Raw genomic sequence first — 19836 nt, 5'->3', positions numbered from 1 at the left:
TTACTCTCAGGAAACATTCCAGGCAGAAGTCCTTAAGTGTTGCCACTGACCACAGTGCGTTTTGTGTGACTCTTGATTTCCTTGCCTGTAACTAAATGTCTTGCATATAATCCACTTTGCATACTGACCTGCTTGGAACTTAGCATTCCACTTTAGACTTGAAAGGAAGGGAAGAAAAAATGCAATTAAAGTATTAATGGTTTCTGCCTTTGCATCATCGTCAGGCAGTCAATAACCAAAGAGCGCGAGAGTGTGTATTTTAGAGGGGCTGAATTTTAAATGTGAAAGCTGGGCTGGACCGTATTGCTTGCAATAGTATGATTTTGTCCGCCATGTTTTAAGTACATCTTCAGGTAACCATTTGCCTTATAGGTGTATTTCATTGTTAGAAATAATTAGTGTTTGACTAGAATATATTGTTGTCTGTCACCGAAAGTATATAGTGTACTTTGTGTCTTCTAGGCACTTTATGGTCAACCTATCATGGAATAGGTTAATACTTAATTACTTGCGTAATGTCATAAATACTTACAGGCATTCTATAGGGGTACTGCTGCCTATGGATAAAGATATGTACCCTAATCAGGACATTATATTTTCTCCATGTATAAGCTAATGGGAAAAGAATACATTATGTTTCAAAGGATGCATATCTTATATATTAACATATATGTATCTTATATAGCACCTATGATGATATATTATACATTATTCATTTAAAAAGTCATTGTTCTTGAGGCCCTACCTCAAATTTTGTATTTATGTGTAAAAATGCAATTTACTGTATTATATATTTGGCTATTATATTCCAATGTTACAGATTAGAATTTATCCTCTAATGTATGAGTTCAGGGGAAAAAAACCTAAATAAATGTCCTGTGTTTAAAAGACATAGATTGTGATGGTTTCTTTTGAATATTTTAAAATATAATATATAGTTCGAAACAGCTACTATTTTGCTATAAACATTTGTTTCTACAAATTGGCGTTCATCCTTGTTTGTGAAAATACATTCATATGCTTATTAAAAAAATCTTGATTGACAACCAAAAAACCTGAAATAAAACCTCCAGTGCTCTTATGGGAATGAAATATCGCACAGATGCAGAAGCAAATATCAATTAGATGGCTAGAGTCTTAACGATAAGCATGCTCTGCTACACATTGAACAATTAATTACTTATCAAAGAACTGATTGGATTTGTTCAAATCCTTTTAGTGCATTAAATCAATCACATGGAATATTAAATAAAAATAAAAGAAGAAAAAGACATTTATGGTGAAACACAATTTATGGAAGAAGGAAAAGAGAAAGGATGCAGTGTCAAGCCTGACTTCTAACATTGGTTGCAGGTTTAGTCAGTGTCACTGAAACATGCTTGTGCCTGTATAAACATGTTTAGGATCACACACATTTCAACTGGCCCAGGTGCCACAACAAGACAACAAGGTGAAAAGAAATAAACAGTGTGATCGAGCAACTAAAAAGACTAATGCAATTCCAGGCTGCATCAATATAAGGTAGTGTCTAGATCAGTGGTTCCCTGATGTCTTGGTCTTCAACTCCCAGAAATCCTAACAGCTGGTAAACTGGCTGGAATTTCTGGGAGTTGTAGGCCAAAACACCTGGGGAACCATAGGCTGAGAACCATTGGTCTAGATCAAGGGGAATAATAGTTGCCTCCTATTATGCTTTGATCAGAATTTATCTGGAATACTATGTCCAGTTCTGAGCACCACAATTCAAGAAGAATATTAATAAGGGAGAACTTGTTGAGAGGAGGGTGACCAAAATGGTAAAGATCTGGAAACCATGTCCTATGAGGAATGACTTAGGGAGCAAGGAATGTTTAGCGATGAGGGGAGACGGTTGAGAAATAATGTGTTTAAATATTTGAACAGTCATCTTATTGAATAGGGAGCAAGCTTGTTTCCGGGCCTCTGAACAAGCAAACAGAGCAGTGGATTTCACCTAAAAAGAGCTTCCTGATAGGAAGAACTGTTTGACAATATAATACACTGCCTCCAAGTATAGTGAAGTGTCCTTTTCTTGAGGTTTTTAAATGCAGATAAGATGGTCTTCTGCCAGGAGTGCTTTGATTGTGCATTCCTGCATGGCAAGGCTTGGATTGTATGGCCCTTTTAGTCTCTTTCAACCCTCTGAAGCTATGTGCTAAATTAGTATCATATTTAAATCTTCTAACTGAAAATGCTTAACTTTGTCAGATGCCTTTCCATCCCACTCTTTGGTCTTTTTAAATTTGAAATATAAATATGAGCTTTTGCTGAAATATAAAGATGAGCACACTATGTGATGAAAAAGCATGCACTGCTTCATAATAAATGTATTGTGATGGTATCGGTTACTTGAGCTAGTACGGATACATGCTGAAAACCAAATGCTTCTGACAACTCATCTCCAAGAACTAAAGCAGGCAAATGACACTTAATCATAAGACTACAGTGTGATACAGAGACAAACAATATGAGTAAGCAACCTGAAGAGGACATGTGCATGATGTTATAGTTATGAAGACATAGGCCAAACTTCACATTAAATTTAAACTTCAACATAGTACTTTTGTTGTAAACACCCTTGCATCCCATTGCAGCACACATTTCAACCCTATGTGAATAGAGGTCGCAGCATGGTGATCTGCATGGAGTACAACCCTTTAAAATGCAAGACAACGGTCTCTATTCTTCATATAATTTGTGGTTATTGGAAAAGCTTAACTATGTAGAAGAGCTTGTGCAAAACAAAAGGCTAGACCAGCCTCTTTTAACCTGGAGTTCTCCAGATGTATTGGGCTGTAACGTGTCAGCTGGTCATAGTTATAATCCATGACATCTGGACGATGCCACTTTTCAGAAGGCTAGGTTGGATTAAGCTAAAACTGTAGCTGTAGTCTACATTCTCTCCTTCCTTATCTTGTGCAGCCACATTAAAAAAAAAGAAGCTCTAATATGAGATGTTTGGGGTAATAAGATAATGGTAAATTTTAGTTCTGTAAAGTCTTGTGACTTCTATAGAAGTAAAGAACTATAAGCACCGAACTCAGTAACGTGTTTTGGCTGTAGTCTTCCTTATTTTACATTGCATAAAGGAAAGACTCAGTTGGAATAGACAACCAATTATTAGTGGTCTGAATCCTATTGGTAGTCCCAACTAGAATACATCCATTGAATCAATGGATTTTACCTACATGTTGACCCACTATCGATAATGGATTCAAGGGTCTACAGTAATTAGAAATGGCAATAGAATTGAGTCTATAAACTGTCTACTTTATAAGATCTAAATATATACAGAATTGAAACATTTCACTATAAAGATACAAGAAAACAATTTGTTATATACTGAGCATATAAGATCCATGTAATTTTGAAATTTGACTCTTAGGACCTTATCACACCCCCGCCCCCAGTGCTGTTTTGCCAGCAAGCATGGTGAAACTGGGGCATCACGGGAGCCTTCCCAAGTTGATGAGGAAGTGTCTTAGGTTGGGAGCAGGGCCTCCGCCAGAAGTTGAGGGATGTTGTGTGATGGGCTACATGCCCATCTGTCCCTCAACTGACTGGCAAGCATCCTAGGACACTTAATTTGGTAAGTGCGATGAGGCCATTAGTGCAACAGCATAGCATCAAAAATCACTTGATCACCTCTCAATTACCTCCCAACTGTTTCTCACTCAAACATCCCACCTAAAATTAGCCATTAAATGATTCACCTACTTATACAATGTAAACTGTGACAATAACATCTACTACCACAAATCAATATGGCAAGGTTGAGCAATAAACTATGCATATAGTGACATTTTAAAAAATGGGTTGGTTTTAGTATCGTTTGGGAAATTACATCAGACTATCCTTTCCATGAACAGAAGGGCACCTACTGGCTAAGAGTGGGCAAAGACTATTTCTGGAGGAAATGAGAGGATACAGTTTTTGCCAGTTCCCTTGTTTGGCAAACTGCAACGTTGCTATAAAAACTCCAGAAAATAGCAAAAGTTGAAATTCTTCAGGACATCCTAATAAATCATAGTCCTGATAACAGGGCAGATCCTCTGGAATAAAATAAAGACATCATGTAAGACAATAACTTATGTTTGGAGCAACTAGAGTTCACAATATAAACTTAAAATATGTTTTATCATCCTCCTTTTTCTTGAACTTCTAATCTGATTGAAAGTTCTGTAGAGCTTGACAGATTGCATACTACACTTTGATTTTATCGTTCCAACAAAGGTATTTACTTATATCTTTGTTTTTTTGGTGAGGAAACCAGATTCTGCATTTAGTATAGTTATCCTTCAGACAATGTTTTCCACACCTGACTCAGACAAATACTAGAAGCACTTGTTGTCCAAGAAATGTTTGGAGACAAGTGTTTTCTTTTTATCAAAAATTGGGATATGTAGAAATTTTATAATGACAGCCAAAATTATATTATAATATCCATAGAGGAAAAAAATAAAATAGCTTATAAAGTTAGCTCTTTACACTTCTTTTAAACAACAGTCTTTGGATTTCTCGTGGCATCTACAAGTAAATCTTTGCTTGGGTCTTGCATTCATTAGGATGCTTCATTAAACTACCTTGAATTGTGTGAGCAAGCCCAATGTCATAGACTATTATGAATGGAACATATTAAAACTACATATTGTGCCTATCCATTACTAATTTTGATAATGATGGTTTTCAGTTATTTTCCCAAATATTTTCATGTTTGAAAAATGCAATGTCACAGGCATCTCCAAATTAGCAAAAGAGGATTATAAAACAAACCAATTTGAGGTCAGTAAGCATGTTTTAATGTAACCTACTCTTTCCCTCTTTCATTTGAGACATTCATAACGATATTCTTAAGCTCCAGAACAAACTATCTCCAGTCATTATTTCACTGCAATTTTTCCTTTCCTGCTCTTCCTCACTCTATACTGATGGCTTATTTACTAGGGCAAACAGCTTTCTCTGTCACCTGTTTTAATGAGACCCACTTTCTTATATGAATCATTTACAATGATAAAAGGAAGACAAATAGCAGGTTGATGAGTGTCAGTGAAAATGAATCTTTAAACTGTCTAGGACTTTTTTTAGATCGGAAAAGGGTAGCTGAGAGGGATTAATGGATATTATTATATGTATGATTAATTTCCTCATGATATTTTTAAAGAGCATTAAGGATTACGTCGCCATAAGGATAGGGATCTAAATATATAACAAACTACCAAAAATAAATTGCAAGTTAAGTGACAATGACACGTGCAAGATTTCAGTTAAATGTTTTCATTGAAAGTAAAAGTATTTCCTTTGGTTAGGTGTGATGAGAAGCATATCACAATGATATATTACAATATTTTGAAATTGTCATCTGTCTCGAGATCCAAGTAGCTTGTATCTATCCATGCAGTTGATTGTGCTTATGGCTTTCAGTTAACATAATATTCAGGTCCCTATTCACACTACTTGTAGCAGTATTGATCTACTTTAACTCCCATGGTGCCATCTAATAGTTTGTAGTAGGGTTGTTGTTGCTGTTGCTGCTGTTGCTGCTGCCTTCTATCCCACCTTTCCAGCACAAGATACAAACATTTTCAAAAAGAGTAAAACATGTAACACACTCACCAGCACAACAATTAGCAATATCCAGCACATTATGTAAAATGGAGGTCATATAATCACTCATCAAATAGGAACACTTTTACTTGTTTGTGAAAAGAGAATAGGTGCCAGTCTAACTTATCTAGGAAAGGAGTTCCAGAGTCGGAGGGCAGCCATTAAGAAGGCCAACCCACAGATGTAGTTGTGAGGGTGGTGGGACAAAGATAAATGTGACCCTAAGCATAGGGCTCTATTGAAAAGATTTGTTCACATGAAATTTGCTTTGCCATCTTTTCAGGCTAAGAGAATATGAATTTGCAAAAGGTCACCCAGTGGGTTTTCATGTCTAAGTAGGGATTCGAACACTAGTTACCAGAGTCATGGTCCAATGCTCAAGCCACGTCACCATGTTGACGTTCTTAAGGGTGAATATAATCCTTCAAAAAATAAAAGAAAACAAAAACTGGACCTGAGCCATATAGGTCATAACCAACACTTTGAATTATGCTCAGAAGCAGACCAGCAGCCAGTGAAGCTGTGGCAACAAAGGAGCTGATGTTATTTGTATATTGAATTGTCCTCTTACAGACAGATATTAAGGGTATAGGACTCTGCTTTGTTCCAACATGGTCACCCAAGCTATAACTGAATGAAAAAAATGCATGTTTTTCACACAGAAGGTTTCAGGTTCAATGTTCAGCATCTCTAAGTAGAAATGGGAAAATCTCCTGTATAAATTAAATTATTGAGGGGTGCTCCCAGATAATGCTCCCTGCAACCTATGGAAGCACACCAACATACTTATCCTTTTACTCCATTTCCTCTATAATAAATAAATAAATAAATAAATAAATAAATAAATAAATAATAACTTTATTTATAGACTGCCCTGCCTCCCTGAGAGGACCCAGCATTCAATGCCCAAACAAGCATTCAATGCCCAAACAAATACAAATACATTATAAATACAAATACATTAAAGTAATACAACATAATACAAAATAATAACAACAGTGAGCTTATTGCATAAAAGAATGAACATCAAAATGAAAAACAGGATACAATACCTAAAACAAATTACACTAATAACATTGTGTGGCAACCAGATGAAAATGAAAGCATTTTGGGACATTGTGTGAAGGATGTTAGCACATTTTCACATGTTTGGGCACTTTCACATGATTTTCAGGTACTTTTTAATCACAAAATTGCACCAAATGTGTATATTTTGTTAACTGTTGTCAAGTCAGTTCAGACTTATGAAGATTATCCCATATAGATTAAAATAACAACTCTTGCCAATCCAGATGCCCCCCCCCCCCCCAAAGGGTCTTGCCTCCAGACAGACTATCAATTCCAAATCATTACTTACCCTTACATGCCACATGGATGGGTACGAGACACAAGCATAGATGCCAATTCTGTCCACACATCTACTCGGGCAATATCATTGCAGAACTAGAAGTACTTTCAGATGCTCATCCTCTAATGTGATGTATGCCATTTACTGTCAACAATGCCCTTCAGCAGCCTACATTGGGCAAACAGACCAGTCACTGTACCAGAGGATAAATGGACATAAATCAGACAATAAAGAATGGGAATGCAGAAAAACAGTTGCATAACACTCCAATCTCCCTGGGCATTCCATTTCCAACCTCAAAACATCTGTCCTTGAACAGAAAAACTGCAAAGGAAGACAACAAAGAGAAACAGCAGAACTGGAATATATCTAGTCAATCGAGTTGAACAGAGACAATGGTTTCCAGGAACACTACATATACTATAACACCAGATAGCACCCTGCCTCATGGGGACTCTCTTGGCCAGTTTGTTACATCTCCTTTCTGGTTCCTAGCCAGCATATGATTATATGCTATTAAATTCCTCCACCATTCATATGGTTATCTCTATGCCCTGACTTTAGGCAATGTCTTTTCTTTGTCCCTCAGTGACCATAATTAAAATTGAATTTGTCATGTCATCACCATATCATACCATCTGTTTCTGAGCACTTTACTCCATGCCTCTGAGTAATTAAATTGCATTCTTAGTCTGTGAAATTTAATGCTACCAACTCTTTTCACTCACTTAGTCTCTAAGACCCTTTCTACACTGCTACATAATCCAAATGATCAAAACAGATAATCGACATTATCTGCTTTGAACTGGATTATATGAGTCTACGCTGCCATACAATCCCATTCAAAGCTGGTAATCTGGATTTTATATGGCAGTGTAGAAGAGGTCTAAGGTTCCACCTACACTGACCATGAATACATTTCAAAGCTAGCTCCAACTGCAGTGGCCGAATAACAAATACCCCAAAAGCATGCAAAAGAAAGCCTTTAATGTGTGTCAGTGCTCTGTGGTTTGTGCAATCACTATCTGGGCTTCAAAGTGGTTCCAGGATTTCCTGCACAGTGAAATCACATTCTTAATGCCAGTTTGAAACTGCAGTAGTCATTGTAGATGGTCTCTAAGGTGCTAGGAGATCCATTTGCAAACTGAGGTGTTAAGAACAATTGAAGGAGTGCTGACTGGACATTGTGGGAAACTGGTCCAAAAAAGAGTAACTTTCCCAATCTGTTCCTTAGTGCCAACAGAACCTCTAAGGACACACTTGGAATGTGCTGTCAGTGGCAGCTCTTTATGAACCCTATGGTGGAAAAAGCAGCACCTCTAGGGAGTCTTCCATGCTGTGTCTTTATAAGACTATGATTTCACTTTACTTTGCATGGTTCATTTCTACAGAATACTGTGGTTTGTAGCAACCCTAGAATAATTCTCTTGCAGAGAATTCAAAATACCCCTCCTAAGCTTCAGATTCTATGATTCCATTGCAATTAAAGTGGAATCATAATTCAATAACTATAAAAGGGTCTCTAGTGATATTTTTTCTCCATCATATGCAACTTCGACTGCTGAATTGAGGCAAAGAGACTGTTTTGAACCGATCTTGATAAATTCATGAAGTAATATGTTTTAAACTAAGCGTCCAAATCTACTAGGAAGAGAAGCAGTGAGGTGACTCCTGGGTTGAGCCAACCATTGAATGACATGGTTGAGATTAGCAGTGTCTGGCTTGACTTGGTTTTCATTATTCTAGAAACAACAGAATGACTAGGCACACTCTACAGAAAGTACATTTTGAAATGGGCACACAAAAAGCCAATCTGCTAACCATGTCGACTATATGCCAAGCTTGTTTTTTTGCAGTTCTGGAAACCACACATCGCAAGGAAAGAGATACTAGCTAAACATCAGGAAGATTCTTTTCCCTGAAAAGAGCTGCTAGGCAGTGGAAGTGACTGACTTAGAAGCTGACATCTTTGAAAATCTTAAACAGAGGATGGATGGGCATCTCAGGAATTCTGCAACTATGTTTTCCTGTATGGCAGGGGTTAAACTAGATGCCCCTTATGATTCCCTCCAACAATAACACTCCACGAGTCTATGAAACTGGCCATATGGCCACACTTGGTTTGAAAAGAAACAATGCCACTATCCCAGAGCATAGCCAAGGACCATCACAATATGGGGCACCAGGCATGTAGCCAGGGGGGGAGCTTGGGGGGCTTCAGCCCCCCCTGAAATTCTCATGGTGGTTCGCGAAAAGGCCTTACTGGTGCATTATTTAATCTGTTACGTTTATTCATATCATGATCTGATCACCATACTCAATATATCCCATATGCATGGGGGTACTGGGGTAATGATACAAAAGGTTTGCTAGGGTAGACCCTCTTTCACTCAGACTCAGCCCCCCCGAAACTCAGCCCCCCCAAAAAAAAACCCCTGAAAAAAAATTAGCCCCTCCCGAAACAAAATCCTGGCTACGGGCCTGTGGGGCACAGAACATTAACAACATGCTTCAGGTGTTCTTGAAGACATAAAAGCCTCTTAGGAATGTGGTCGCTGCCTACGTCTACTACTTAGCAAACCTTTGTGGTCTTTCATCCAGACTTTGGAAATAAGCTGCTTGTTTCTGTCAGTGGTCACTTATTGAAAGGAATTGGGGAAAGTCATGAGGTAAAGATCCTATATAGCTCACACCACACATTTACTGCACAAATACTATTGCCACTGCTCCAAGCAGGATCATATCTCTTAAGATAGAATTTCAGGCTTAGATGCTACTACATTACACTGGTTACATACAAGAGACATCTGGGACTGGTGAAATAGACCTTTATTGGGACAAATGTGGTATCCTGTCTAATTTCTTCTGGAAGGTTAGCTCAGCCTTCATTTATATATCTTTTTAGTGCTCAGTACTTTATATTTATTTGCAATGCTCTAATTTACTTTTTCTTCTTTGTTTGTATTTATTCACTACTTAAATTTAAAATAAAGGTAAAGGTAAAGGTTTCCCCTTGACATGAAGTCTAATCGAGTCCAACTCTTGGGCATGATATTCATCTCCATTTCTAAGATGAAGAGTTGGCATTGTCTGTGGATGCTTCCAAGGTCATGTGGCCGGCATGACTGCATGAGCGCTATTACATTCCCGCTGAAGCGGTGCCTATATCTACTCACAGTTTTTGAACTGTTAGGTTGGCAGAATATGGGGTTAGCAACAGGAGGCCATCCCATCCCGCGGATTTGAACCGCCGACCTTCTGGTCAGCAAGTTCTGCAACTTTTTAACCCGTTTAACCCATTATGCCACCGCAGCCCACAAAATTTAAAATATCTCACCTAATTGTTTTAATAGTTAAGTTAATAATTTAAAACAATGTAAATCTTCTCAATATGTTTATCATTGAATGGCTGGATACAAATCTTCACAATAAATTGTTTTACCTAGAAGGTGGCAGAATATTTTTTTCAAAATTGAGCCTGTATTGAGCCTCCAAAATTGAGCCTCCAAGGATTAGCCAGAGATAATCTACAGAAAATGATGAATTTGACAAATTTTATCTAAAGCCTGGTGCAAATAGCAGCTCTTTCACTTTGCAAAGTTTACTTCTGAGATCTTCACGAGGCTTACCACGCGGATGCTACTGAATTCACAAGTTATCATTGGGAAATATATAATGCGTTGCTTGTAAATTGGATTTTCATGTTCCTTGATATCTTAGTTTCTCTCCTTTTCTTCTCCTTTTGTAGTTCATTTCAGTTATTTCCCTCTTCATTGGAAGGAAACTGTCACTTTTAGTTAGGGCTGCCAAGCCAATTATTCCAAGTCAAAGTGTATGACGTAGAATTTGGAGTCTATGCCAAGAAACTAATGCTTCCAACTCATTTGCAAATTTGAAAATGTCCTCACAACACAGACAACTAGAAAAAAGACCTGAAGGCCCTTATTCCCAAGCCTTGTAAATTACCAGAAAGAATTTGTGAACACTCAGTTGCCATAGCATACAATTAATAGGTAGTTTGAGAACTATCCTTATATCATGGCTAATCCATTTACAAGACTCCTCAAATTAATGTTGACTATGCCAAATTATACACGTGCCGGTTACAGGAATGTCAAACATCACAACAACAAGAATAACAACATATGACTAACATACTTCAGTTTCACCTACCTGATTCTGACAAAATATTTAATATGTCTGTTAATTTTCTAGGTCTTCCTATATCAAAACACCTTGTGGAAATCACTCATTTCAACAGAGTTTACTGTTATCCATGGTTGCCAGTCTGTAAGGAAAATTCAGGAATATATATCCTCCATGGATACATATTCTATGCACCTCTCTATGGATAGGGATAAAGAAGAGCAACAATAAATATCACAGAACTTGAAATCAGCTAAAATATAAAATTCATCAATAAATACTTTTAAAAACATTAATTAAAAATAATCTGGTTAAGACTGTTGGAAGATATTGGTCTAAAAAATAAAGTTCAGGAACGTATCTACTTGGTTATGTAGCTGCTTTTCAGTGGTAAATTTTGGAGTGTAGGTCTTCATAATCCATGTCCATACCAACAAAGTGCAGGTAAGTATGTTGATCCAAATCAAGAAATGTGTTATTGCAGTTTTAATCTCCACTTTAATAAAGTCAATGGGTCTTATTTGCCCACTAAAGTCCAAGCCAAAATCAATGGAAAAAGCAAAAATATTTTATCACTGGGAAGATCTCTCTTGTGAAGTTTGCAGATTAGCTAACTAGGGTTATGAAGGTAAGTCTCAAGTCTAAACACAAAATCAATTTCTATTTAATATATACTTATACACATAGCCTGATTGTAGTAAAGGTAAAGGTTTATCTAGTCCTGTCCAACTCTGGGAGGTGGTGTTCATCTTCATTTCTAAGCTGAAGAGCTGGCATTGTCTGTAGACACCTCCTAGACCAGGGTTCCTCAAACTATGGCCCGGGGGCCGGATGCGGCCCTCGAAGGTCATTTACCTGGCCCTCGCTCAGTGTCTACCTAAGTCTGAAATGACTTGAAAGCACACAACAACAACAACAACAACAACAATCCCATCTCATCAACCAAAAGCAGGCCCACACTTCCCACTGGAATACTAAGAAGTTTATATCTGTTAAAATTGTTCTTCATTTTAATTATTGTATTGCTTTTAAGTGGTTTTTGAACTACAAATAAGATTTGTGCAGTGTGCATGGGAATTATTCATGTTATTTTTTTTTCAAATTATAATTCGGCTCTCCAACAGTTTGAGGGTCTGTGACCTGGCCTTCTGTTTAAAAAGTTTGAGGACCCCTGTCCTAGACCATGTGGCCGGCAAGACTGCATGGAGCGCCATTACCTTCCCGCCGGAGCAGTACCTATTGATTTGCATATTTTGAACTGCTAGGTTGGCAGAAGCCGGGGCTAACAGTGTGAGCTTACTCCATCCCATGGATTCAAACCACCAACCTTCCAATCAGCAAGGTGTCACCATCTCAGCCATCCATATGGGCAAAATGGAATTTTGAAATATTTCTGATTTTGGAATTCAAGATAAGGAATGTGCAACCTGTATTTGAACTCAGTGTACCTACCAATGCATTAACATCCATTGATTTTGATAGAATTTTACTTCTGTGCCTAGGAACATATCCCATCTCTATGTATCTTTGTTGATGATGCCTTCAAGTTTACTGACTTATGACATCCCTAAGGCAATCCTAACACAGTGTTTTTCTTGGGCTGGGAGCATGGGACTCACACAATGGCACCCAGCAAGTTTCCATGGTTGAGTGGAGGATATAATTTATTTGGTTTTATTTACTTTATTTTTACCCCAACTTTCTCCTGAAATAGGGACTCAAGGCAAACCCTCATCTCTAGAGTCATAATCTAATACTCAAACCAAACCATAGAACCATATGTATAAAAAGGTTTATTATAGCTCCTTTGCTGGCAGAGGGTTCATATCCCTTTATAATCCCAGGCTGCATACTGCAAGTCGCATCAGCAGCTTATGACACTGTAAATCATCACCTCCTCCTGAGAAAAATGTAGAATATCACAAAGGATTACCACTTCACCCACTTCATAGGAAGCCTGCTACAAAACAGGAACTTTTTTGTTGAGTTCCAGAGTCAAAGAAGCAGAAGGAGAAAACAGAAGAACAGCCTGCCTCGGGGGAGCATGCTTGCTCCATCAGTGTTCAACATTTAGACAAATAAACAGCCATTGCCGGAAAGGACAGAGAGTTTCATCTATGCTGACAATCTTGCCATCACAGCTCAAGCAGGGAGCTTTGACGTGGTTGAACGGAAGCTCTCCGAAGCTTTAGGTGTTCTAACTGCCTATTACAGAGAAAACCAGCCGCTTCCTAATCCATCTAAAGTGCAGACGTGTGTTTTTCATCTTAAGTACAGACAAGCATCTCGAGGTCTGAGGATAACCTGGGAAGGATTCCCACTGAAGCATTGCAGCATCCCAAAATAGCTAGGAGTTACTCTGGACCATGCTCTGACTTATAAGAATCACTGCTTGAATATCAAGCTAAAAGTGGGTGCTAGAAATAATATACGAAAGCTGACTGGTACAACCTGGGGATCACAACCAGATACAGTGAAGACATCTACCCTTGTGCGTTGCTGCTCTATTGCTGAGTATGCATGCCCAGTGGATGTGGCTCTTAATGAGACATGCTGCATTACCGCAGGATGTCTACGCCCAACACCACTGGAGAAATTATACTGTTTTGTCAGTATTGCACTGTGAAGTAGTAGCAGCCTACTGTCTACTATGAAGTAGTAGCAGCCAGCAATGAAAGGACCAAGGCAATGACATCACTGATCCATCCTCTGTTTTGATATCAGCCAGCATCCCAATGACTTAAATCAAGAAACAGCTTCCTAAGATCTACAGAGATATTTGCAGGAACACCTCAGCAAGTGAGAGTCCAAAAGTGGCATGCTAAAACCTGGAAACCTCAATCAGTGGCTGATACTGGATGAGAAACTCCCCCCCCCCCCCGGGCACCCAGAAGACTGGGTGACTTGGAAGGCACTGAATAGACTGTGCTCTGGTACCACGAGGTGCAGAGCGAATCTTAAGAAATGGGGCTTCAAAGTGGAGTCCATGACATGTGAGTTTGGAGAAGAGCAAACCACAGACCTCTGAGCCCTGCCACATGCACAACGGAGGACCTGCTCACAGTGAAACCAGAGGCACTTGAAGTGGCCAGCTTCTGGTCAAAGAACATTTAGCATAATGCCAAGTTTTTAACTTTGTTTGTGGCTTTTTTATACATGACTAGGCGTCCCCCGCCACACGTTGCTGTGGCTCAGTCTGGAGATCTGGAAAATAAAGTAACGAGAAAGTGTTGGTTTATAATATTGGTAATTTCTTTATGATTGTGGGTAAGTAGTATTTCTTGTTGTTTCTTTGTCAGTGTTGATGTTGTGATTGTCTGGTTTGCCTACTCTGGAACATGCCAACATATAATTGTCCTTTTTCAGGGGTCCCATTCAAATCTATGATACTATGTGTGTGTGTGTGTGCGTGTGAATCTCTCTCACACACATAGCTGGATGGCTCTTTGTCAGGAGGTCTGGATTATGTTTTCTTGCCCTGGTGAAGGGAGTTGGACTGGATGGCCTTAAGGAAGCATTTCTCAACCTGGGGGTCAGGACCCCTTGGGGTCACGAGGGGGTGTCAGAAGGGTCACCAAAGACCACCAGAAAACACAGTATTTTCTGTTGGTTATGAGAGTTCTGTGTGGGAAGTTTGGCCCAATTCTATTATTGTTGGAGTTCAGAATGCTCTTTGATTGTAGGTGAACTATAAATCCCAGTATCTACAACTCTCAAATGTCAAGGTCTATTTTCTCCAAACTCCATCTGTCTTCATATTTGGACATATAGAGTATTTGTGCCAAGTTTGGTCTTGATCCTACATTGTCTGAGCCCACAGTGCTCTCTGGATGTAGGTGAACTACAACTCCAAAACTCAAGGTCAATGCCAATCAAACCCTTCTAGTATTTTCTGTTGGTCATGGGAGTCCTGTGTGCCAAGTTTGGTTCACTTCAATCATTAGTGGAGTTCGGAATGTTCTTTGATTGTAGGTTAACTATAAATCCCAACAACTACAACTCCCAAATGACAAAATCATTTTTGAGTGATGGTTACTCCTTTGGTTAGTAGGTGTCTTGTGGCCAACTTTGGTGGCAATTCGTCCAGCGAATTTTGAGTTATGATGTCACTTAAAACGAAGAGAGCATTTTTTATAGAGATAGATAATAATAAAATAATAACTGTACTCTCAATTTGGTTTTGACACAATAAATAAATAAACAAACAAATAAATAGTCGCTGGCACACCTCAATTTCTTGAGGTGATAACCTCATTTTGTCTTAATGTATGTCCACTGCAAACTCGGTATATCCAGCAGAGTGCAGGCACATATTGGGAAGCCCCTCGGATGCCTCCCAGTGGGGCTCCCTTCCCAATCAACCTGCATATGGTCAAGATGTTGGAGTCATTGAAAGAGTGCTTAAGAGGTCCCTGTTCGGCCTGTGAATGAGTGCAAAGGAGGCACAGAAGGAGGGTCGCAAGGAGGGTCATCTGCCTTTAGGAGCGGAGCAGGGATTTCGGCAGGGACAGCCGAAGCAGCATCTCGCCACAACCAGGGCCTGGACACGCGTGATTTTTTTAATGGGGTCAATAGCTGGGCGGGTGCAAGCAACTGTTGACGTTCCACAAGGTAGTGGTTGCTACTGCGTGCTTAGCAAAACCCTGTTTGGGTCTCGGGCAGGGCCATGCCTCGAAGCCCTCCAAGCTGCCCCTTTGAGCCCCGGGGAAGTTGGGCCTGTCTAGTCGCCACAGGTTCCCCAAGGGCAGAGGAGAAGACCCCAGAACCCTGTTGCGCCCCGAAGACTGGCAGTTTTACCCCCACGCTTTGGAGCGTTGCCATTTGGGCTTGTTCAGATGCACGAGGAGGCGTCCTCTTCATTCCACAAACCCCACGGGGAGTGGGGGGGGGGGGGAAGGACATTAATTCTGGGATCCTTCAAGAACATCAAGCGGCGAGTTCTCCTTTAATCTCGGCTTCCGTCTCGTTGGAGACGGGGGCCAGCAGAAGCAGCATCCTCCAAGTTGCTCAGATCTCTGGATAGGAGCATCCTTCCTGAGCAGTTCTTCATCTCTCTTGCTCTGTCTCTCCTTTCCCACCGCCCCCTCGATTTCCCAAAGATGCCCCTGCCTCCCGCTCGGGGGAAAGGAGTGGCGGCGCTTTAGACTGATCCATTAGGCTCCAAGAGGGGGGGGGGCGCCCCTTTCTCTCCCCCCCCCCTTTCCCTACACATAGAGAGAAAGGCAGGCAGGCGGGCGAGCTGACGGTGCCGCTGTCCTTCGAGCGCGAGGAGGGGCGGCGGCGGCAGGAGCTGAACAAAGCGGAGCTGGAGGAGGAGGAGGAGACCCTCCCCTCCCCTCCCCTCCACCCATCCAGCCGCTCTTCCCGGGAGGAGGCCGCCTGAGAGCCGCGCCGGGCCGAGAGGAGAGGAGCACGTGGGCCTGGCTCTCCCCCTCCTCCTCCTCCCCCTCTCCCTCGCCCTCCCTCTCCTTCCAGGGGAGCCGCTCAAGTTGGACGGCGCTGATGCTCCAAGGAGAGCCCGGGCCAGGCTTCGACGGGGCATCGCGCCGCGCCACCGACCCACCGCCCAGATGGAGGGCATCGTCGGCGTCTGCCTCTGCCTGGCGGCGGCGAGGACAGGTGAGCCCCCAGGAGGAGGAGGAGAGGGAAGAAGGGCATCCCCGCCCGGCCTGGCCAAGGGAAGGAAGAAGGCTGGCTCTCCCAGGGGCGAAGGGGGCACTTGGGCGGGGGAGAAGGCAGAGGGGCGCCGAGGGACCCTCTTGCGAAGGAGACAATAGGTGGGCGAGGAGGAGGAGGAGGAGGAGGATGCCTTCCCCCTCCTCCTCTTTTCGCGGCGGATTTCACCGCTCCTTCTTTCTCTATTTAGAGCGGGTCCCCTTTGGCCCGCGAGTTACCCCCGAAATGGGGCTTTGCGTGCGAGGGAATGACAGTCGCCCTGGAAGAGGCGCGGAGAAAGGAGCAAGGGAGGATTTCTGGCTCCTCTAGCTCTTTATCTTGCTCTCTCTCTCTCTACCTCTATGTGTCATCTATCTATCTATCTATCTATCTATCTATCTATTCTTCTTCCCATTAGATAATCTATCTTTTCTTCTTCTTCCCGTTTGGATCTTTCTCCCATCGCTTCCTTGCCTTGCCTGACCCAGACAAATAGTCAATGATTGCTGTAAGAAGCGATTAAAAAAACACCACACGATCCCAATGGGAAGAGGAAGGATCTGGGATCAAGAAGGTCTCTCTCTCTTTCTTCCTCCTCTCTCTCTCCTCTTCTCTCTTTGGGCCCTTCCGCACAGCCCTATATCCCAGATTGTCAAGGCAGAAAATCCCACAGTATCAGCTGTGAACTGGGTTATCTGAGTCCACACTGTCATATATCCCAGTTCAAAGCAGAAAATGTGGGATTTTATTTAGCTGTGTGGAAGGGGCCCTGAAACCACACTCGGATAATGTGGGATTTCCTGCCTCGATATTTTGGGATATATAGGGCTGTGTAGAAGGGCCCTCTCTCTCTCCTTCCCCCCTCATTCTCCTCTCTCTCTCTCTCTCTCCTTTTTCTTTTGTGCCGCGTCTTGCAGGGCGGAACTCGGAAACTTTGCATTGTAATGGCAGTGGCGGCGTCTGCTGCTGCTCTCTTAGGACACTCCACCCCCCCGGCAGCCTCCCTTAGGAGGGAAGACAAGTCCTTGCTGTGCAACCCCCCTTCTTCCCAGATTCACGCCGTGCGCCCCCCCCCCTGCCCCCTCCTCCTCCTCCTCCTCCTCCTCCTCCTCCTCCTCCCATCCGACCCAGACCTGGCTTCCTTCCCCTTAAAGAAGCCTTGCTGCTCATCACCGCACGAGGCAAGCCCCGGTGAAGGGATTGATCTTCCTCTCCTGTAATAACCGCCCAAGAAAGGTGATTTCCACCTGCCAGAGGGGAGATCATTCCCTTGGAGAGGATCACAAGGATTTTGTAAAAAAATTATACATATATGATGAAATACAAAGCGCCAGGTGAATGCTCTTCTTCGGCAGAGCAGAGCGGAGTGCCTGTTTCTTAGCGTTGCACATGGGTGGCACTCTTTTATTGTCTTCCCAGCCGAGGGCATGCAGCTCGCTTGGCTTGAGACTTAAAACAGCACGCCTTTCCTGGGGGGCGAAGGGGAAAATGTAGGGCTTGGCGGGGAAAGGCACTCCAAGAGATCATGACACCAGATTCAAAGCACCTTGCTCGTTCATATTGCCTTCAAATCCCCATCAATTGCACGAGGAATCAGCTGTCAGCGCTTCTGTATTTGACAAGCAGGCTTGGTGGAGCAAGTGTTGCTCTTGCTTTTTGCATGGTTTGAGGGAGAAGCCTCTTTCTCTGTGTAGCTAGATGCCTTCTCAGTGGTCTGGGCATTGACCCTAACCCTGCCTTCCCTAGTATTATTTTAATGACCGAGGAAGCCTGTTTCCCTCTTACCTTCCACCCCTCCAAACCAGTAAGAAAAAGTTTAGGGAGCCTACCGGGCATCTTTTGTTTGTTTACAGAAGATGGAAAGGATTTGAAGTAGCAAATGAAACAGCTTACAGAAATTCTTTCACTTCAGAGACATCTCTGCCGCAGAAAGAGAAGGGGAGTACAAGCAGGGGCTGATATTTCACATTTCATTCACATGGAAGTGGGCCATCCTTCCAAGTGCTGGCATTCACAGTGATTTGCCAGAAGAATTGGCAAAGCCACCTCCAAGTGTTCTTTGCCTAGGACAACACTCTGAAATTAATGGGGTCATCATAATTTGACACGTGACTGGAAGGCACACACACAACACACACTAATGCAAAAACTAATTATATTATGAAATGCTTTTTTTGGGTGCATGCAGAGAAAACCCTCTCTCTGTGATTTAGCTGTTAATCCAGGAAACTAATATAAGGACACATTTTAATTGAGGCTTAACTGGAGCAGACTGCTTTTTAGGGCAACTGGATTGCAATGTTGAAAATGACAGGACAAATGAATAGATCATGGGAACATTTCCCAGTCCTTGCATCAAAAGAAACAGTTTTCTAGGGCTGTGTGTGCAATTGGGAACAGTCCTGAACATTGCTGTAAAATGCTGTTAAAAGTTTTTTTAATTGTATATGTAATAGAACAGTTTGAAGTTTTGGGTTGTTGTAAGTTTTCCAGGCTGTCTGGCCATGTTCCAGAAGCATTCTCTCCTGACATTTTGCCTGCATCTATAGCAGGCATCCTCAGAGGTTGTGAAGTTTTTTGGACAATCCACAGATATATAAACCCCATTTTGCTAGCTTCCAACAAATCTCACAACCTCTGAGGAAGCCTGCCATGGATCCAGGTGAAACATCAGGAGAGAATGCTTCTGGAACATGGCCAGACAGCCCAGAAAGCTCACAAGAACCCAGTGATTCCAGCCATAAAAGCCTTCGACAATAGTTTTAAATTTTGTTCCTTTCTTTTGTTCTAATCACATTTGTTAAAGTGTTGTGAAGACCCTTAGTTTTAGATTATTTTGAGGGAAGTTCAGCTACAAAGATTTCTTGGGATATTATTTTCTTTAGTGAAAATTGCCATTTCCATGCTTTATACTATCACCTCATACTTAACTATTAGATCACCAGTACCAGACATACCTAGAAGGTTGAATTGCATTCAACAGCACTTACACCTTAGAGCAAGGTTGATATTCTTTAGAGATGCCTGTGAGCAAAGTACCCAGACTGCATCTAAATCAGTGTTAA

General features: G+C 41.5%; 1 protein-coding gene across 2 annotated transcripts in view; it reads left to right on the top strand.

Moving 5' to 3' along the window:
* The first annotated feature begins 16299 nt into the window (after positions 1-16299).
* The window catches only part of NELL1 (neural EGFL like 1), a 604942-nt gene continuing 601405 nt past the window's right edge, over positions 16300-19836 (top strand). The window contains exon 1 of one of the 2 annotated variants that reach the window (XM_060765757.2): positions 16300-16735. In XM_060765757.2, the coding sequence (XP_060621740.1) occupies positions 16687-16735 (49 nt within the window). In that variant the 5' untranslated portion in view covers positions 16300-16686. The remainder of the gene's footprint in view (positions 16736-19836) is intronic. The other variant, XM_060765749.2, reaches the window with a different exon arrangement.

This window comes from Anolis sagrei, chromosome 1 (genome assembly GCF_037176765.1).
Source record: "Anolis sagrei isolate rAnoSag1 chromosome 1, rAnoSag1.mat, whole genome shotgun sequence".
Classification (NCBI taxonomy): Eukaryota; Metazoa; Chordata; class Lepidosauria; order Squamata; family Dactyloidae; genus Anolis; species Anolis sagrei.
This window is presented reverse-complemented; position numbering and strand designations above follow the sequence as displayed.